At 37.5% G+C, this 19,185-nt stretch overlaps 1 protein-coding gene across 3 annotated transcripts in view; it reads left to right on the top strand.

Annotated features, from left to right (window-relative positions):
• Window positions 1–19,185, top strand: part of SLC9A9 (solute carrier family 9 member A9) — a 177,514-nt gene that overhangs the window by 114,044 nt on the left and 44,285 nt on the right. For all 3 annotated transcript variants that reach the window (XM_072933138.1, XM_072933137.1, XM_002195706.6), the window contains one exon: window positions 17,422–17,470. In XM_072933138.1, the coding sequence (XP_072789239.1) occupies window positions 17,422–17,470 (49 nt within the window). The remainder of the gene's footprint in view (window positions 1–17,421; window positions 17,471–19,185) is intronic.

Below are 19,185 nucleotides of genomic sequence, written 5' to 3'. Positions count from 1 at the left end.
CCTAGGCTCTCCTCAGCCTTAGGATGTTACTGATCAATGTGCAGACTCTCAGGTCACAAAATCTACATTAAAAAGTGATTTTCATGATTGTGAAGAATACCTTGAAAATTATTCAAGTAAATTAAACAAACAAGGAAGTTTTCGTGTGTTCATGGACAGCTCACAAAAAATGCTCAGAGGAAATGCTGTCCCAGAGTTATTGAAGGAGCATTATCTTCATGACACATTGTTTTGCTGATGAGCTCCATCAAGCTTGCACACAATATTCTGGGTACAACAGAAACAAGGAATTTGTGAATACTTAGGAAACTGCGTGGCTGCCAGTCGTTGTCCACCCAGTAACTCACCTACCCAGCAGGGTGGGGAGCAAGTGGTCCAGGAAGACAGTGGAAAAGGCAGAAAGGTTCAGCCAAGAGATCACTGACATTCAGCATTTGAATAATTTGCATGGTAATGTATTAATTACTTGTGACAGGGGTCACAGAGAGCAGAAGATCAGATGCTGGTTTATTACATTTTTTCCCTTGATCCCCTGTAGTAGCACAGGCTAAAATACTGGGTTAGAACTGAGTCAAGGACCTTTTTTAATACAAAAATATTGCTAGATGTGCTACTTTTTCTTTGGTTGGTGATTTTTGCCACCAGTTCTGTATTTGTATGTATGTAAGTACTTCTTGTGTATGCAGTAAATACAAGAAATAGCAAATGGTCTGGAGTTCCTGACTGAAGCCATATTAGAAAGGCATTCTGCTTCAAACCCAGAGGAGTTCAACATCACACATCAAATTATCTTTGAGCAAAGGAAACATTTCTTGGGGGATCCCCACACTGAAAGGATTAAGATGGTAACAGCTTTTGTAATGGTAGCTAGAGCGTGATGAGCCTGAGAAATGCTATAAATCAAGAAGCACTAAAAATTGGATATTAAACGTATTGGATGTTGTTATAAAAAAAGAAATTTGATAATTTCCTTTCATTTCTATATGAAAATGAGAAATCATCCAGGTAAGGAATCTCAGTGATCTCCTGAAATGCCTGTCATTTATTTGCAGGGGACTTCTCTGCAAAGATTAGGTGTGCACTTGATCTCTCACAGTTATTCACCACATCATTTTGCCTGAATAGCACTAAACAAGATTTATAAACATTTGTGCTTGATAACAAAATAAAAGACTAAAATACAGAGGACTTGGCTTTCTGACTGCTACTGTGGAGGCAGCTCAGGGCAGATGTTGAATGGGAGATTCTGGATTGCAGTTGTGACTCGTGCATGATTTGTACATGACTCCAGCTATCATTCTGTTGGTCTTTATTGGCCATAAGGGTCTAATTTTGAGCAGTCTCCTAACAGAGCAGACAATTAAATCCCACTTCACACAGCTTGTATGTCTAGCTCCACATGGCTATTGAAAACAGAAAAAGAAATATGTGAAAGATACATTTTTCTTGCTAGAATATTTTGGTACAGGAGAGAAGGAAAATTACACAACAATAAAAGATTCATGCCTTTCAGTCTATTAGCAGCAAATTATAAGATTAACTTTTCACAGGCCAAAACCCATGAATAGTTCCAGAAAACTATAAATAAATCTATAATTTGGAATACAAACCATCCAGCTGGATTTGTGTCAGTCAAACTATATAGTTTATCCTATTTTAAAATACTGTTGCTTTGATATGTCTGAGTATGCTAAAAAAGTTTTCTTCCATCTAAAGCAGTAACTTTGTTCTCCCATTAAAACTTTTCTCCTTGTCATACAAAAGGTAACTGCTATGCAGCAGTCAATATAATGAAGTTATTCAAGTTACAAAGAATCAAATAAACCAATGTGGAAATAGTCCTAGGGAACAATCTTACTTATTTGGAACTTTGGAATGAGACTGATGATTGCTTTCTACCAAAATATCACAAATTAATCTGGAGCTCTAACTACTCTGTCAGAATTAAATTGGAGCAAGCATAAACCTAGTTTATTTCAATCATATGTCCAAACTGTGTCATTTGAATGTAAGCAAAAGGTACAAAAAAACAGTTTGAGCCTTTAAAATTTGAGATAAATATCTGGTATCAAACTGGACTCTATAAAAAATAAGGATCATATTTACTAAGATGAATCTTAGATTCCTGGTCTTCAATTATTGAACAAGATACTGCTGAATTCTTTCTATTATTGGTCAGAAACTGATGCTTTCTGCAAAACAAGTGGTCACAAAACTCACTGAACTTTGATATTTTAAGAACTGTGTGATGCTGTCAGAAGAGCATGGAATTAATGGTTTTCACATTTGTTAGTTTGCATAATTTCGAAAGTGTGTATGTTCATCCTTCTCCTATTTTGCTTGACTAAGAATACTAGAATTTCTTCAGTAAGAAAATATGAAATGAATGTTTCATCTAGAAGGGATAAAAGTTTTCAGCATGGCCTAATATATCACTTCAGTATGAAAAAGACCAAGAAGTTTTCAAACATTCTCAGTTTTTTTTAATCTTTCCTGTAGTTTTCGCTTCTGTTATCAAATATTCCACAAAGTGCAAAAAAATATTTCATTCCATTTTTAAACTCTACATCAAGGGAAAAAAAACTGAAAACAGACCTTGTGTCTTCCAACAAGAATAAAGGTGCTAACTGGGAAGATTTGGGGTCTTACAGGCCCTAACGGTCTTATGCAACATATGGACTATGACATAAATATTCTAACAAAACAATAATGAATCTAAAAAATAAAAACATTACTGGGTACATCTGGGTTTGCAGAGGAACTTTGTGGTAGAAGAGAACTGTGACTTCAACTTTTATGAAACTTGCAGTTCTCGTGAAGCATTCCTCTGGAAATTCTGAACTTTGTGTTCTTTTTTAAAATGTAGAGTGGAAGGACAGTTCTGGCATGCTTGATAACAAGCCTATCAAATTGTTCCAGAATTAGTTGAATGTGAAAAGTTAATTAAAGCAGATATTAAGTAATCGAGGCTCTCTATGGTAGTCTGGGCTTTTAGCTTTTAATAAACAGATAATTACAGTGTAATAGAGACTTTTGTATAGTGAGTTATCAGAAACAGCCCAACAGTGACTGGTTGGTCAGTACATTGATGAGCTTTTAAATGAGAAAATCACCTCTTGTCTCAGCAAGAAGTATTTGATTTCAATGCTCTTAAATTTATATTCTGCTTCTGCATTTTTTACTTCTCCAAATAGATACACCATTTTGTTATAATGACAAATAATATATAAAGGGATCTTGAAACCATGCATAAAATTATGGTTTTATAAATCAAAAATATTTTCTATGCAAATAAATATACAGAAAAGATGTTTGTACAAAAGTTTATGTATAAGTGCTGTTTATGTACAATACCCAAACAGGAATCCTAAAAAAAACCAAATAGTCTTTGCTCATTTTATCGTACAAGGTGTTGTATAGGGTGACCTTGGATCTACTCAGTTGCCTTTACTATTCACTTATTCATGAGCACTAAGCCTGGTCAGAAATTACAGAGTTGTTCAGGGAGTCTGCCTACATCTTGATTTGAGCCTTTTCTAATCTCCACTGCAAAGAGCCCCTGCAGATGCCAGGGCAGCCTGTTTCCCATCGAGCCACAGCAGCCACAGCCCCGCTCACCCTCAGCCTGTGTGGGTTTGATGCTTTGTTCCTCTGCCTCATTCAATTTCTTCCACCCTTCTGGAAGAATTCTAACCCAAATCTCACCAGTTCTATGTCTGGCTGCATATGCATCATGAGGTAAGGAAAACAGAGAAGTTAGAAAATAATTTTAGTTCACTAGAAAATTAGATAAAATTATTGTTAGACTGGTGGTAATGTGTTCACTAAGGAGATGCCAGCTTCTGTCCAAGCAAGTATTTCTGTTCCATTTTAAATGAGTTATCAACTAAAATACATTCATCTTTGGCACAGAAATTCAGAATCCAGGTCTTCCAGTACCCTATTCATTAGTCTACAGAAGAATGACTGCTCACATGCTTTCTGATCTAGTAACCCTTACATATGCATATACTTGAATTTGAATTCTATTTTCTCAACTTAATTCCAAAAGACAGTCTGCAGCCAAGGTACATTCTTATTTATGCTCAATGCAATACTGAGAAAGAGACACTGAATTCTCCATCAGAGCATTTCTTTGTATCACTTTGTGACTTTGAAATCTAAGTCATAATGGATGTGAGCCACTTTCCTATCACTTCCATTGAAAATCAGAATTATAAATACAAGCTCCCCAGGTTAGATTAAGCAAATGTTGATATGATTTACAGCTTTCATGTCCCAGAAAGGAGTAATGACGCACTTTTAAAAATAAAGTTAATTCACAAAAGAAGGGAAGAAGGATCTTGCCTTTCCAGATGTAGATGTGGCCAGGCTGTAGTTGTGGACTTGGCAGTACTGGGCTAATGGTTGAACTCCACATTCTTAAGGATCTTTTCCAACCTAAATGATTCTGTGAATCTCTGGGGAGATTTAGGCATTAGACTTGTTTTAGGCAGTAGATTTGCCTTTCAGCTCTGAAGTTTACTAGCTCTGCTCAGTAAGGTAGGAACCTGAAGCCAATACCAAAATATCACATATTTATGAATACACCAACAGAAATATCACATTGCCTGAAGTCACTGGCCACAGAGAAGTACTTAGAGCCCAGGGAAGCTGAGTGGCAGTGGAGAAATGGGGACAGATCCTTAGCTGGTGCAGGATGTCATAATGACATTCATTTATTTTCTTGGCCTGTAGACAGAAGTATACTATGCTTTCAGAATCCCTGATCAAGGCAATTTCTCACTCCACTTTCTCACTTTGTCTCTTCTTAATCTCATGCAAGCTATTGCTTTCCTTGTCATCACAGCTAGAATTCAGATAGCTCATAGTTGCTACATAGAGCAGTTTATTCCTATTTTTACAAGAAGGCGATGGGAATTGAGTCCTTTTCTTAACCATGATGCAGCAAACACCTCCCAACACACTACAAAGCAACACAAGAAGCTTAAATAAAACTATGAAACTTTACAGCACACTCCCTATCTCATCCTTCCAGAACTCCTTTTCCCCTGCACTCATTTTAAACTCCAACTGAGTGCTTCAGGATTATTGCTCAAGCTGTATATGGCTATAGAGAGAAGAAAAAAATAAAATTTAAATTAGAAAACCCAAGCACTAGAAACTTTGAAGAGTGTCTTCAAATGCACTTGTGAAAAAAGATACTTAATTTAATTAAAATGAAAGTGTTTTACCAGTGTTTCCCAATTATAAGTACTGTTCAACAAAGGGCTGATTAACCCTCCTCCTGGCTGTTCATGAAAAGTTTGCAAGGACTGCTGCAGGCAGTATTAAAAAAAATCTCAAAACACATGTTTACAAGCTAGCCCCCAGCAAATGAGGCAAAAATGCCAATTTGGTTCATTACCAAAACAAAATTAGGAAATTTTTGACTTGAGATCAACAGAATCGAGGAATTTGCAGCCACAGCTGAGTTGCTGATGCAAAAGGAAAAAGCCAACATTGACACCTGAAACCTTTCTTTGTCAGAATAAGAAAGCTCAAATGCAAAACAAATGCCTGATAGTTCCTCCATTCTCCTGAATGCAATGTAACACAATACAAATACATGAATTCGAGTTTAATTTCATCTGTAAGGGCACCAGATTCGAACTTCTGGATCATTTACATTCCATTTAAACTCTTATTCTCTCCAAATAAATTTTTCACAGGTCATACATGTTTAGAAATGTGAGTAAAAACAATTCAAGACAAATGTGAATAAAAACAATTCAAGAAAACCATGAGTAAAAGCAATTCAAAATAACCCCAAGCCTAGAATTTGTATGTAGTGTATTTTCTGAACTCTACAAGAGGCCTTTGCACACTCTGAAATAAGTCCATTTCCTATAGTTCTTGATAAGCACAGCAACCAACTCACAAGTGCCTATCTTTCACTGGTGTTGCTGTACAAGGGAAAGTCATCTGCAAAGTGAAAAGGAAAAAAAGCCCCTGAACAGCTCTGTCCCAAAGCCACATCTGCTGCTCCACGAGCCCTGTGCCACTGGCAGGTCTCAGTTTTGGATGACATCTGCTCCAAATTTGCCAACTGCACCAGAAAATATTTTTTCTCTCTGAAACCTCTGCAGATCAAGGGCTTAGAGGGTGTTTGTGGGAATGCACACACACACATTTATGTCAGTAACAGCTTTGCATTGCCTCACATTACAAACACTGCAAATACATAGAGCATAAATAGATCCGTGTCTATTTTAGATACAGTAAGTTTTTGTATGAATGGCCTAAATATTATTTTAAACAGTCACAAAATATCTAAACTGGTAAGGATGACCAAGTTTCTTAAAGGATTATATTGAAAAAACAAATTTAAAATCAGCAGACATTTGCCCTATCTAAACTAAACAGTGCAATTATCAAACAACTCATGAAATAAAAGCAACATTGAACAGCATAAACACTAGATAAAGAAAGCACACTTTTCCAACATTTCTATAGTCACTCTGTCAAAAAGACCATTATGCATTAATTGATATTTGCTAAATCAGGAGGATATAATCTATGTAGGTTTGGGGTTTTAAATGGTATACTAAAAATTAAATAAAATGGGTGTCTTTGAGTGACTATCTTATTCTGTCTTGCTGAGAAGCAAAGTGGTGGAAAATAAATGAGAAGTTAATTTTCCATTAAGCAGTGTCTTAGAACATTGCCTTCAGAAAAGACACTACCGTTCATCCTGCTGTATTTAAAGCAGTTTTAAAGTGTGTTTTGACACAAATGTGCACAGGTGTTATTCTGTCATTTAAACAAAAGGGTAATAATTATTGGCACTGTGTACATCAGACAATGAAAAATTAGGCACAATTAGGTAAATACCTAACATTTTCCTGAGTCTGAGCCCTTTTTCTTACACAAGGAAACATGGAAAGATCCTATCAGTGCTTACTCAGATTATGCACTGCAGCATCTCTGCCTATGAGCAATGACCTCAGCTCTACACACCCTTGTGCTGCACAGTGTTGAGAATTCAGAACTTCCATTTTGATTTAATATTTGATTTTTAAAAATAGTACAGCATATCTTATATGGTATGCAGGAGAATATACCTTCAACCTGCTTTGTACAGCCTTGGGTCAGTCAATCCATACAAGTCCTTACTACAATTCTCTGCTGTTCTGAGCACTTCAGATAGAACTCAGGTGAACATATTTCAAAGCAGGAATTGAATATGATCTTAAACAATGCAGCTGATTTACAAGCTTCTTGTGAAAGGAGTAGGCTAAATGGGCAGAAGGGTGATGGCCTCCATGGCATCAGATCCCAGCAGCAAAGGCAGAGGCATTTCCTCAGCATGTTCTGCTTGTAATGAGCACCAAGCTTGACCAGCATTACTCTGCCTTACAATGGCTCTGTGCACAATTGCTCCCAGTGCCAGCTTCATATGATAAATTTCAAATGTCAATGCAAGAGATGAAGTGCATCATGTATTTTCCCCCATGCCGTGAGCCTAGGGAACTTAGAGTTGGTCATCTCATTATTTAGACTAATGCCTCAGGAGGATTTAATGTTTTACTTTGGGTTAATCACATTAGCAATAATATAATGCATCTACTATGGCCTGGGCTTCTTTCCAACACTGTGCTGTTTATGTTCAAGGAAAATAAAGGAACAGACACCTAAAGTGATTCAGAGAACAAACATTTTACTGCTTTAAAAATCATTGACATAATTCACTGGAGGGAACTGTTATTTCTGAGCCAGAAATTGACTAATCTCATCTATAGGATTTTGTCAAAATATATCTGTGTACAGTTACTTTTTCTCATACACATCTCCTGCAAAATCAGTTCTCATTTTTCCTAGCTGACAAAGTTTATTAGTAACCTAAGCAAGGCATCAACAAAACAGCCTAATTCCTTGATTGTTTTTTTGTTTTGTTCTTTGAAAGCTCTAATCATCTCCATGGATTTCAGTAAAGTAGCGGTTAGGATCTTTACTATGTGCAAAAATTATACTTTTTGTAATGCAGTGGTGTTTCTGTCTTTCTGCATTAACTGAAAATATTTTTTAATAATGTGCCAGGGATTTTTTATTAATACATTTCGAATATGGTGTACAGAGCATTTGATCTGTACTTCCTCACAGCATGGGGAGAGGCATGGTAATAATAATTAAATTCTTAAAGCACACAGAGGCTGATCAATATTGTGTTTTCTTTACTGCCTCTTATTGAAAAGATGATACACAGATGCATGTGTGTGTTTAAATCTCCCATTTGCAATGTCTTAAGTTAAAGCAAAAAAAGCACTTGCCATCACCAGTAGCTCCTTAAGATATGTAGGTTGGTGTTATTCAAAATACAACACCTTTGACTTAAAGTAATGGAAATCAAAATGTATCTGCCCCTCTTTTTTAATTCCCCAAAAACAATAAAGATTTTGGATGGGAGGCATCACAGTCACCTCATGACAACCTTCCCACACTGTGCTGTGATTCAGTATCTCAAAAGGTCACCTTTGTCAGGATTAACTGGGTTGGCACTCAAAAAAAGTAACATCATTACTACCAAAAAAGGGACCCAATCCCATCCTTCCTTCAAAGTCAATGCTGCATCAACACTATAATATGATATCTATGGATTCTCTTATTCTCCGAGTCCCAGTTCTCATCTGAGATATAAAACTCAGGTAAAAACTAAATTGCAAAATGACACCTTGCTGAGAAAGTGATAATTGCCCTGTATATCTCAGCTATTACCATGCACACTCCTCATATCTGAACTTCTCCTGCAGTTTTATAAAATTATTCAAGTCACATTATTTTTCATGTGTTATTATTCTTCAGTTTCTTTGATTGGAACACAGTATTCCTGAGTTATGTGACCCTTGTAACCGCATTTTTCTCCAGAGGTGTCTCCATTTCAACTAAGTCTGAACATTTTTTTTCCAATCTAATAAATTTTTTAATAATTTTATAACATTTTGATATCAAATAATATACTGTTAGCATGAGAGTTTCATTTTAGAAGATTTCTGGTAGCAGTTATCCTGAATTTTAGATTTACTGAAGGTTTGGGGTTTGGCTTCTTTCTGTAACTATGATTAAAAATAAAAATTCAGGAGGATTACAGTTCTTTCAAGCTTTCCCATCCTTTGCCCATAAATCTGTGTCTGATTGCCTACAAGTAATCACCTCCCTGCTCAGTAAGTGCAGTGCCCATTAACTGACTGTGGCCAAGCCTCCTCATAACCCTGTTCTGGAATTCCTGCCCTTCCTGCACTTCAAAACAAGAGGGAGATTATAGACAGAATCTAAATGCTTGAAAACCAGGCAGCAAAATGCTTACCTTGTTCTACAGATCTCAGGTTTTACACAAATGAGCTACATTAGACGATCTCCTTCTTTCAGTGAGCGAAGGACAGCAATGCCAGTGAGTGCCAGCCTCCAGGTAATGTTAGTGAAACCCAGGCTGATGAGTGATGCCAGTACAATCCTAAGTGGAAAGCTAAAAAGACCACCAGACCCCAATATAACTCAGAAATGCTGAGAAGCTGGCAAAAGTATCAGGGAAACTGTCTTAGGAAAGACACAGTGCTGGTGTAGCTGTGCTCCCTGTGAAGTCAGTGCCACCAGTGACATTGCTCGCCTGGGAGCTGTGAGAGCTGTGCCCAGCCCTGGGGAAACCTCCCCTCACACACTGCAACCCAGATCCTGCTCAAAAACCAGTGGGTGCATTTTAGGATAAGAACAGATTAAAAAAAAACCTTCTCTTTTGGTGCAGGGATAGTGGAATGGCTCACATACAAGGACATGATGCACAGACCAGTCCTTACTGAGGAGGGGGGAACAGCACAAGGATTTGCCAAACTGTCAGAGGGATCTGAGCATTGCCAGGCTCCTAGAAAAACAATTGCATCTGAGATGTGCTTTCCAAATAAGGATATAAAAAAAGAGGGAGAATTGGTGGTGTTTTCCACATACTTTATAATAGAAATTTTATTAATCTAAATGTGGATTATTAAAAATATCATTTTATGACAGATTTTTCTTCTCCCTAAGGCTGAAGTAGGAAAATAAAACATGCAAGTTGTTACTCAGCAAAGCAAGCTATACACACCAAAGTAGAAGGTGAGAGCTGGATTACCTACCACAGTGCAATGAAAGGTACAGGAACAACATATGATATAAGCATATAGAAATAGGAAAACCAAAATTGAAGGCAGGATGGGACATGGAGGCAAAAGAAGCAAAATAGTGCTGATAGCTGATGTCCCAAGAGGATAGTTAACATTGCTGCCAAGGGTCTGTGGGTTTCACTAGTTGTCTGTGAACCACATACTAAAATCCAACAGGTCTAGAGAAATCACAGAAATCAAATTTCCCACACATTCACTTTGTATCAGAAGCAGGAAACTGTGAGTTTGGGTCCCTAAAGACACATGTACATATGGACACAAGGATGTAAAAATAAAACATGTAAAGCCCTGCATTTTTAGCATCACACTTGAAAACAGGAAGCCCCTGCAGCCCCTGCCTGAAGATGAAGAGTGCTGAGCTGACCTGCAGTTAAACCTCCTCAGCTCACTGTGAGTAGCATGGTACTGGGGCAGGATGGTTTGGGCATAGTCAGTAGCTGCTATTTTTCCATGGAATTTGGTGTAATCTGTGTAATTATTATGCCTGTGGACATAAATTTACAACTTGCACTTCCCATCCACCTAGATTTGGTGATCTTTGATGTAACAAGCCTGAGTGTCGTAATAAACAATAACACCTTTTATTCTGTCATAGAATCTATTTCAATAATCTTAAACCTGAAAACTCGTCCCAGTTCTGACCTTGTCACCAGAAGTTTATGTTATTTTAGTTGCTGCCAACTTGCATGCTGATTTTTTTCCAATTCTATTCATGTGCATTGATACTACTACAAATGAAGATTTCTAAAAATTCTACAGAAGTTATGTTAATTTGACTCAATTAAGGCTCATATTTTTAAGCAAGAGGCCTGACTCCTCTACAGGTATATTCACACAGCACAATAACGTTGATAATCTCCTCTGTGTGCCAGAAGCACTGTAGGGATGCAAATCACTGCTGCCCAGGATGTGAACTGGAGTGCCCTAATCCCATGACTGCAAAACGTCTGACATTGCATTCTGCCATGCAGATATACCCTGTGACTCCAAAGGGGTCATACTGTTTTAGTGCCCCAGCCCCAATATTAGGATAAAATAGGATTATCAGAACGGAGAATCAGATACCAGCTATCTGCAGATCCAGTTCATCATTCTGGCTGCTCTGCAAATAAGTTCATAATGTAAATGCAAGCCATCATCTGTTTTTAAACTTCAGCATTTTCTTGACACAGCTGCACAGCTAGAAGAAAGTAGTAAAATTTTATGCAGTGACATTACTCTCAATTTCACAATCTTTTTGATTAAGGTCACATCTAAAAACTATGACTTGTGGATGTCTTATAGAGCTCTACAGTTCTTTCTTCAGCCTTATTGTCTATTTGCATTTGCTCATTATCTTCATGCATTTCCCCCCACTTTTATTTGGCCACCATTTATACAGGTATGTTAATTTAACTGTCAATTCTGCAACCAAGTAGTTCTTCATATGTACACCAAAAATGGTGCATAGATTTTGACCACAGAACAAATGTTTAGCTTTTTTTTTTGTTAATTATCTTACCAATTTTATGAAATTCCAAGTTCAAAAGTCAAACTATATCACTTTTACCTCTTACGTGATTTGACAAGTTTAAAATTATACTTTTCACTCCATGTCGACATGTTGCATATAGAAAGCATCAACTACATGACAAACAGCTGTCATAACCATTTGGGAAGCATCATTTACCTGCTAATTACTTTTAACTCTCCTCAGCATGAAATTAAACTGATTTGTTCTTTCTGCTGTGAGATGCAAATGATTATTCTTGCCTTAAACTTAAACTGAAAAGTTTTCATTTATTAACAAAATCATCTTGAACTGAACTTTGAAGATCTATACTCATGCCATAATTCCTCGTGGGTTTGTCAGTGAAATACTGTGCTATAAAAACGCAGATGTTTTTGACAGCATCAGTCCACAGAAAAGCAGCATATTGCAGCCATAGAGCAATCTAGAAGCCAAAGCAGATTTTTGGTATCATTTTGTTAGGAATACACATCACACTTACTGCCATATGGACAAGAATAATGTCCTAAAAAATTATTATTTATCCTGAAGGTTTTTTAATTTCAATTACAATGATTTATTAGAGATCATGAAACAACCTTTTTCCGGATTTTGTTCATGTTTCTATTCTTTACAGTTAATAATTCTGTACTGAATGCAATATGCTAATGATGGATAGCTACAAGCTTGAGATTTATTCATGCAAAAATATTCAAGACTCCTGTTGCAAATGCTGTTTAATGGCCATCTTGGAAAATTGGGCTCTAAATCACTTACTCAAAAAACCCTTCCTGGGATGTGTAGCTTTTGAGCTGTAAGCTGAGGCTTAAGGAGCTGGTTTAGTTACAATGAGACAGCCAGTGGAAGGCTGAGGCAATTGCACTGACAGAGTTCTTCCAGTGAAACCTTTGACAAGCAAAGAAGCCAATATTGTTATTAATTAACTTACAGCAGCACTCTTGGAGCTCTAAACAAAATCACAGCAGTGCTAGATTGTGTACAAACATAATGAAGGATCTGTACTTACAAGTTAAATATACAAAACAGACAAGCAATAATAGGGTGAAGAAGTAGTGTTATCCCCATTTCATATTATGATGCCAGAAATGAATAAAGATGCCAGAGTTTTCACACCTCTTGCACTGCCTTTGTTTCCCCACTGCTGTAGGAAAGGATAGAGAGGACACCTGGCTGATCCTGACCCTCGTGTGACAGCTCAGTGATGTCCTGTTTCACCAGGTGCACATTTACCACACACACTTAGATCAGGGGAAGGTTGTTACTTGCATAATGAGAGATTTCTCTTTCCCAGGCTTGATCTTTTGTTCATTAAATCATTAGCTGCATTAAATAATACAGATATAACCAATTTTTCTAGGGGCTTCAACTAGATAGACTTAATTACATGCTCTCAGGACAAGGTTTCAAATAAAATCAGTCCTGGCTGCCTCAGCTGGAGCACAATTAACCCATGTGAGTCCATGGTAGTTGCAAACCAGACTAGGTAGGACTGCAAGCCAGATTTAACTTGCATGAACCAGGCTCTGCTGTGCCAGTACAGAAAGCCTATGCAGGCCCAGAAAGACAATTTCAGTAATTAGAATTGAGATTTCAGAGAAGTGTCTCTATTTGCAGTTTTCCCAGCACTGAAAGTGAGGGAGGGCTGAGAATCACACTTTTAAGTATAGACACCAACAGTTCTGCTCTGTATGCCTAGGTCCTCGTGAAGATGTGAGTCTATACAGGGTTTTATGTGACTTCGCTTTAGAAAGAAGAGAATTTATCCTACACTGTTGATTTTGTGGTGATGTGAGGGAATTAAGTTTACAATGCCTGAATAGTGATTTACAACTCAGTATTCCTAGGGATTGGGTGTGTATTTCTTACTACTGGTTCCCCTGGCAATTTGGGATTTATCTTCCCATCCATTTTCTTTTCAAACCACATAAGAAAAGATGTTATCAACTGCTTTGTATTCAGTGACAAATTCCTTCTCTTATTACCAAAAGCATTCTGACTCTTGCTAAAAAAATGATGCACTTGATAGCACACAGGGATTTAAATCCCATCCACTGCCAGGGGTACTTGTGCAGATTAATGCAGTTCCCAGCAATTCTTAGGCCTAATTGCTAGAGGCTGGGCTGAAGTCAAGATCTTCCCTTCCAGGTTTTGAGCAGAGCAACTGGAACCATTCTCTGAATTCAAGTTATGATCCAGTCCTTATTTAAAAACAAAAAACCACCACAGCACATGCCCTACCACACCCCAGTCTCCCACAGGTCAATACAGAGAAGCTGTCAGGGGCTTGATTTCCTTCCTATCTAGAGCATTTGGACCTGAGCTATTACTAAAGCCTAAGTACATAAACTTCACTGCAGTGTAGAACTGATTAAGGAGTCTTTGAATTTGTCTTCATGGAAGATAAATCATCCTAATGTTTAATGTATAGAATAAGATGCAGAAATAGGCAGAAATAAAAGCATAAAATATTTAGAAGACAAACAAGGAACAGAGAGTAGCCAGGGAAAGTGTGACAGAAAGAAGAGAGGCCACAGGAAGTAAAAGACAACAGGAGAATGAAGACAAAAGTTGATAGCAAGAAAAGAGAAAAAATACTAATAAAATACTTTTTCTGAGCAACCATTAGATCTTCTCACAGGAATGGAAACCTGAGAATGTTAAAAGGGGAAAGGTGCTTGTACAAATATTACCAGGATATCTCTTAGAGACAGAGTAATTCATACATATTTTAAGCTTGCAAATTCTACTGGCAATAGCATTATATCTATCAGGACTTTTGAAAAAGCCAAGGTTGTAAACTCAAAGTGAATATCTGTGATTAATTTCAGTCATCTTGACTGTCTCATATGATTTGGTAGAGTTTGTTTTTTCAATATTTAATATTTATAAATAGCATTCGACTTCATGACAAGTGTATCAGAGCTAATTCTAGAAGACCATGATTTTTAACACTAGGGACCTGATATTAGGCTCCCAAGCATATGTTTGGATATGAAATAATTATCCACAATTTCAGAACTGACTCGACTGAGTTTACATAGTTCATACTTCATAAAATTACAGAAATGTATTGCTATTTTAATGCATTAAAGAAATCTCCCATATAATGCAAAGAATAATTTGGTTCTTTTCCCACAGGACTTTAAATCACTTGGTAATGTTGTGGTATCCAGACTAACTCCCAGTAGTGAGATCCTATTCCATGAGAAAAACAGCAATTACATCTGACCATGTATTTTAAATGAGGGCAAAGAACAGACTAAAAAAAGTCAGCTCAGGCACTGTGAATTCATGTGGCACAGAAGCCTTCTTCTCTTTTTCATACATGAAAAACCTAAGGTTGATTTCCTTATTTATTGTTGCTTTTTTCTAGCTTTAAATTTAATACTCCTGTTAGGATGTCATGTAAGAATCTTCATCTGTGCCATATTATTATAATCTGTTGTCTGCAAAATAAACAAAGCAAAATGTCTAGCTGTCTCTCTAGCTATAAGGATGAGAAATTATAGATGCAGAGAAGCTTCAGCACACCACAAATTCTGCAGAACTCAGGAAAAAAAATTTGGATTTACAATACCAGTTAATTCCTGTTGTCAGTGGAATTAGCTATTAGTTATATCCCTGCTATTGAATCAATATCACAGCCAGAAACTCTGGTCCTATCTTCCCCATGGCCTCCCCCTTTTCCCATTTGCTATTACAGTCCTTTGAGTCCTGAGTGAGATGTTTTCTGTTGTCTTAGCTCAGTCTCTAATTACACATCACAACCCCAACACACAGAGTCAGCCAGAAGTGGTGGTTTCTCAGCTCCAGTAAGGTGAGAACTGCAGAGGGCTAAATTACTTCTGTCCCAGAAGTGACCTCTTTTGAGATCAAGCTAAGCTCATTAAGAGGAGTGTTGGGAAGTCTGTGCTGCAGCCCTGCCTTTCTGCTGCACTTATCACATGTAAATATGTTGGCTATTTTCACTTCCAGAGCTCTGCAGTCTCCAGCTGATGTGCTGCTGGTGGGTTTATCTTGGCCAGGTGCTGCTGAACACATCTAATGAATCAGCACAGTCTAATAAACAGTGCCAGTGCTCAGGAAGCAGATTGGCTTTCTGATTCTGACCTGGGTTAGGAGTTTGGGACCACAGCACTCACGTTTGTGCCACTGCTGCAGCCCTCACTGCTGCCACTGTCCTGCAGCCCCTGCAGGGCAGGGCTGGCTCACACTGCTCTGGTTTACAGGGCAGAGCAGAGATAAGGCCCAGGACACTTCTGTTCTGTACATGGCAATGACAAACCCACTGTCAGATAGATGGTTAAACCCCTGGGTAATGATTCTTTTCCTTTTCATATGTAAATGTTTCCATTTTAATGAAATGGAAATACCTTACTTGCTTTATTCCAAACTAATGAGTAGGGTTAGTGTCATCAGAAGCTTTTTCTTGCAATTTAAGGGCCAAGAGAACAAAAAAAAAAAAAAAAAGAAAAGAAAAGAAAAGAAAGAGAATCTGCTATTCATTCTGTCTCTTTGTTGAGTCACCACCAGGATGGTTATTTTTAATAAAAAGATAGAAATATTTATGCCTGAAGGACTCAGGTTTTATGAAGTTCTAGAGCTATGATAGAAAGAAATGTCTTTTTTTTTGTCCATTCAGTATTTACATATAAAAAGCATCTACTTTGCATATAGTCCTGTCATTGTCTCCAGTTCAATAAGAGTGCATGCATAACATTTTCAGGAAAGAATGTTCAGGTATGCAATTGTTAATATTAAAGATTATTTTAAAATATATTGTGATGCATTATTACCAAAACCAAAACTATATTCAAAAATTAACACTATCAGAAAACCATTATAGCAGCCTTAAATTAATATCTAGTGAAAGACTACATTTGCTTTGCATCAGTAAATTCTGGTTTATCTTGGTGGACCTGCTACTTATGTGGAAGCTTGCAAGGGGTTGTTGGGGTTGTTGGTTACCTTAGCTGTAAACTTCAGATTTGGGTGATAACAAGGTGTATTATTTATCATCCCTCACTGCTTTCCATACTTTCTTGTGTCTTTCATCAGCACAAGCCTCTGTTGTTCAACTTAAAACATTTTTCAATTGCATTTCTCCTCAGATCTGCATATCAGCCATAATCAAAATATGTCAATTCTTCCTTTAAACTGCACCCCTTTAAATAGCCAATTTTATTTTTTCCCATCCATAAGGGATGGGAAAGTGCCACCCAGGAAATCACCATCTAGTACATCACCATCTACACTCACTGCAGCCTCTTCTCCCTTCTGGTTTTCTTCCCTCTACCTGCTGTGCCAAGTAAAGCTTTTCCAAGTGCTTCAAGAGATGCATAATGCACACAGGAGTTCTGTAATCCCATCCTCCACTACCGACTGCAGTACCTCAGCCCTGCTCTTCTGGCAGCAATTAAGCATTTCCTAGCACAGGGTAACAGCTTGATTGTCCCTCCCCAGAGATGGATCAGAGCCAGGATGAAGATCTAGTCTCAGGTGTTAGAGTGGCAGTTACATGGAAACTTAAGTTTTCTAAAACTTCAGAACTTCCTTAATTTAAAAAGTGATCCTAATGTTTTCCCAGCTCTTCTCCTCATTTCTCACCTAGTAGGAAATGAGTGACACAAGAAATATTTTTGCACTCAAAGCTGTCTAATATACACCAGATCATTACCATATGTCCTCAGGTTTGGTTTTTGGGCTTTTTTTTTACAGAGTTGGCGTAGATCCAGATGAAGATCTGAAAGCTAGAGCTGCAAGCCAGGTATGTCAGGCTTTTGGACATACATGCTGAATTTAAAAGTGCTCAATGTTTGGCAGATCATGGCTGCATCTGTGGAAATGAGACATCTCAGAACAACATTTAATCCCTCAGAATTAAAAAGGAGACTGCAGTGTTCAACTCTAAGGTTAGGTGTATGAAAATATTTTTCAGTTATTTTTCACGTGGGAGCCTGAAGTTCACATTGTGAACTTGAAACCTCTAAAGGGGGCTCCTGAACAAGCTGCAGCTGTTCATCTGTGCCCTTCCATTTTTTGTCACATATGTATGATGCAGTCTCAAATGCAGCACTGCTGCAGCAGCAGGAGAAATCTGTAGGGTTGATGCACAGAGACCTGACCTGTGGCTCAGCACAGTGAGTGGAACAGCAGCAGGACTGAGGAGAAGCCACAGAACAGCTGACAAGGTGCCAAATCAAAAGCCAAGTGCCTAATGCTGGTGATGCCATCCCATGCACCCTTTCAGACAGCACAACTGGAACTGAAATTTAAATCATCCAACAATAACATAAAGGTAGACAATAAGCTGAGGAAGATAATTAGAGATAGCATTAGGCAAAATCTTAATGTGTCTTATGTACTGAGTATTTCTAACATTTACATATTTGCACGTATCTGAAGGCACATAAGGTGAATCTCAATTTTCATTGTAACAAATAAAATTCAGGTACCTAACTATCCTAATATTTCTTTTAAAAGTAGGAAAACCAATATCAATACACTGACCACATCTTTCACTTTACAGCCCAGTCACTTTTCAAAGAGTTTAGCATAACCCTTCATTGCACCATGGCAAGGCACTGTTTTATACTGAATCTGAGGGGGCTCACACTAAATTCACATTCCAAACATCTTGATAGGAATTCCTGCAATGCCTCTGCCTGAATTCTGAAAAAGAGCAGGACACAGAACTATAGTCTATTCTTGATTGGAGTACAGAGATAAAGAATTGCAGAAATTTTCTCCTTTTCAGCACTCGCGAATTATCAAAGATTGGGGAATGCAAAATGCAGCATAAAATTGACTGAATGCATGTTTTGCAAAAACCTGAGTTCTTCAGAGGCTGCTAGGAATCTAATGTTCTCATTCTTTTACTGAAAATGAAAATAATAATGTTTATTTACAACAGTAACACATCCAGTGTCCCAACTGTGCTCTGTGAATTAACACCTATCACTTCTGACAAAACTGAGCAATACAACACAGAAGGTGTAAATAAATATAACACTTTTCATGTCCTATCATGCCCACTTCAGCATTCCTCATAGTAGTATACTATACCTTGAAAAATTGTTTTGCTGTTCTGATTATCCTTCCCTCATCCCATGGTATTTTATTTTCATTTGTCTGACTTTTTTATTTTTATATTTGACATCTCAGTGTTTTAGTAATTCAGACCTTTGCTGCATTCTCTGTAGTGCTCACTCTTTTAATTCAGTACCTATCACAGTTATTCAAGTCAGGTTGTTTCTTCTAATTTTCTCTTTCATCTCATATCTCTCTCTCATTCCTCTTCTTCCCCTGTGTTACTCTTTTCTTTCCCTTTATTTCCAAAATGATGTTTTTATTTAGTTTACCTTTCATTACTTATTTTCTTCCCATGTTATTGTGTTTTCACAGTGAAAGCTGTTGATTTTCCTACACCTCTATGCACAAATAACGTGTCAGGTGCCAGTACCTCCCACTGCCAGTTAAAGT

Source organism: Taeniopygia guttata, chromosome 9, assembly GCF_048771995.1.
Source record: "Taeniopygia guttata chromosome 9, bTaeGut7.mat, whole genome shotgun sequence".
Taxonomy (NCBI): Eukaryota; Metazoa; Chordata; class Aves; order Passeriformes; family Estrildidae; genus Taeniopygia; species Taeniopygia guttata.
This window is presented reverse-complemented; position numbering and strand designations above follow the sequence as displayed.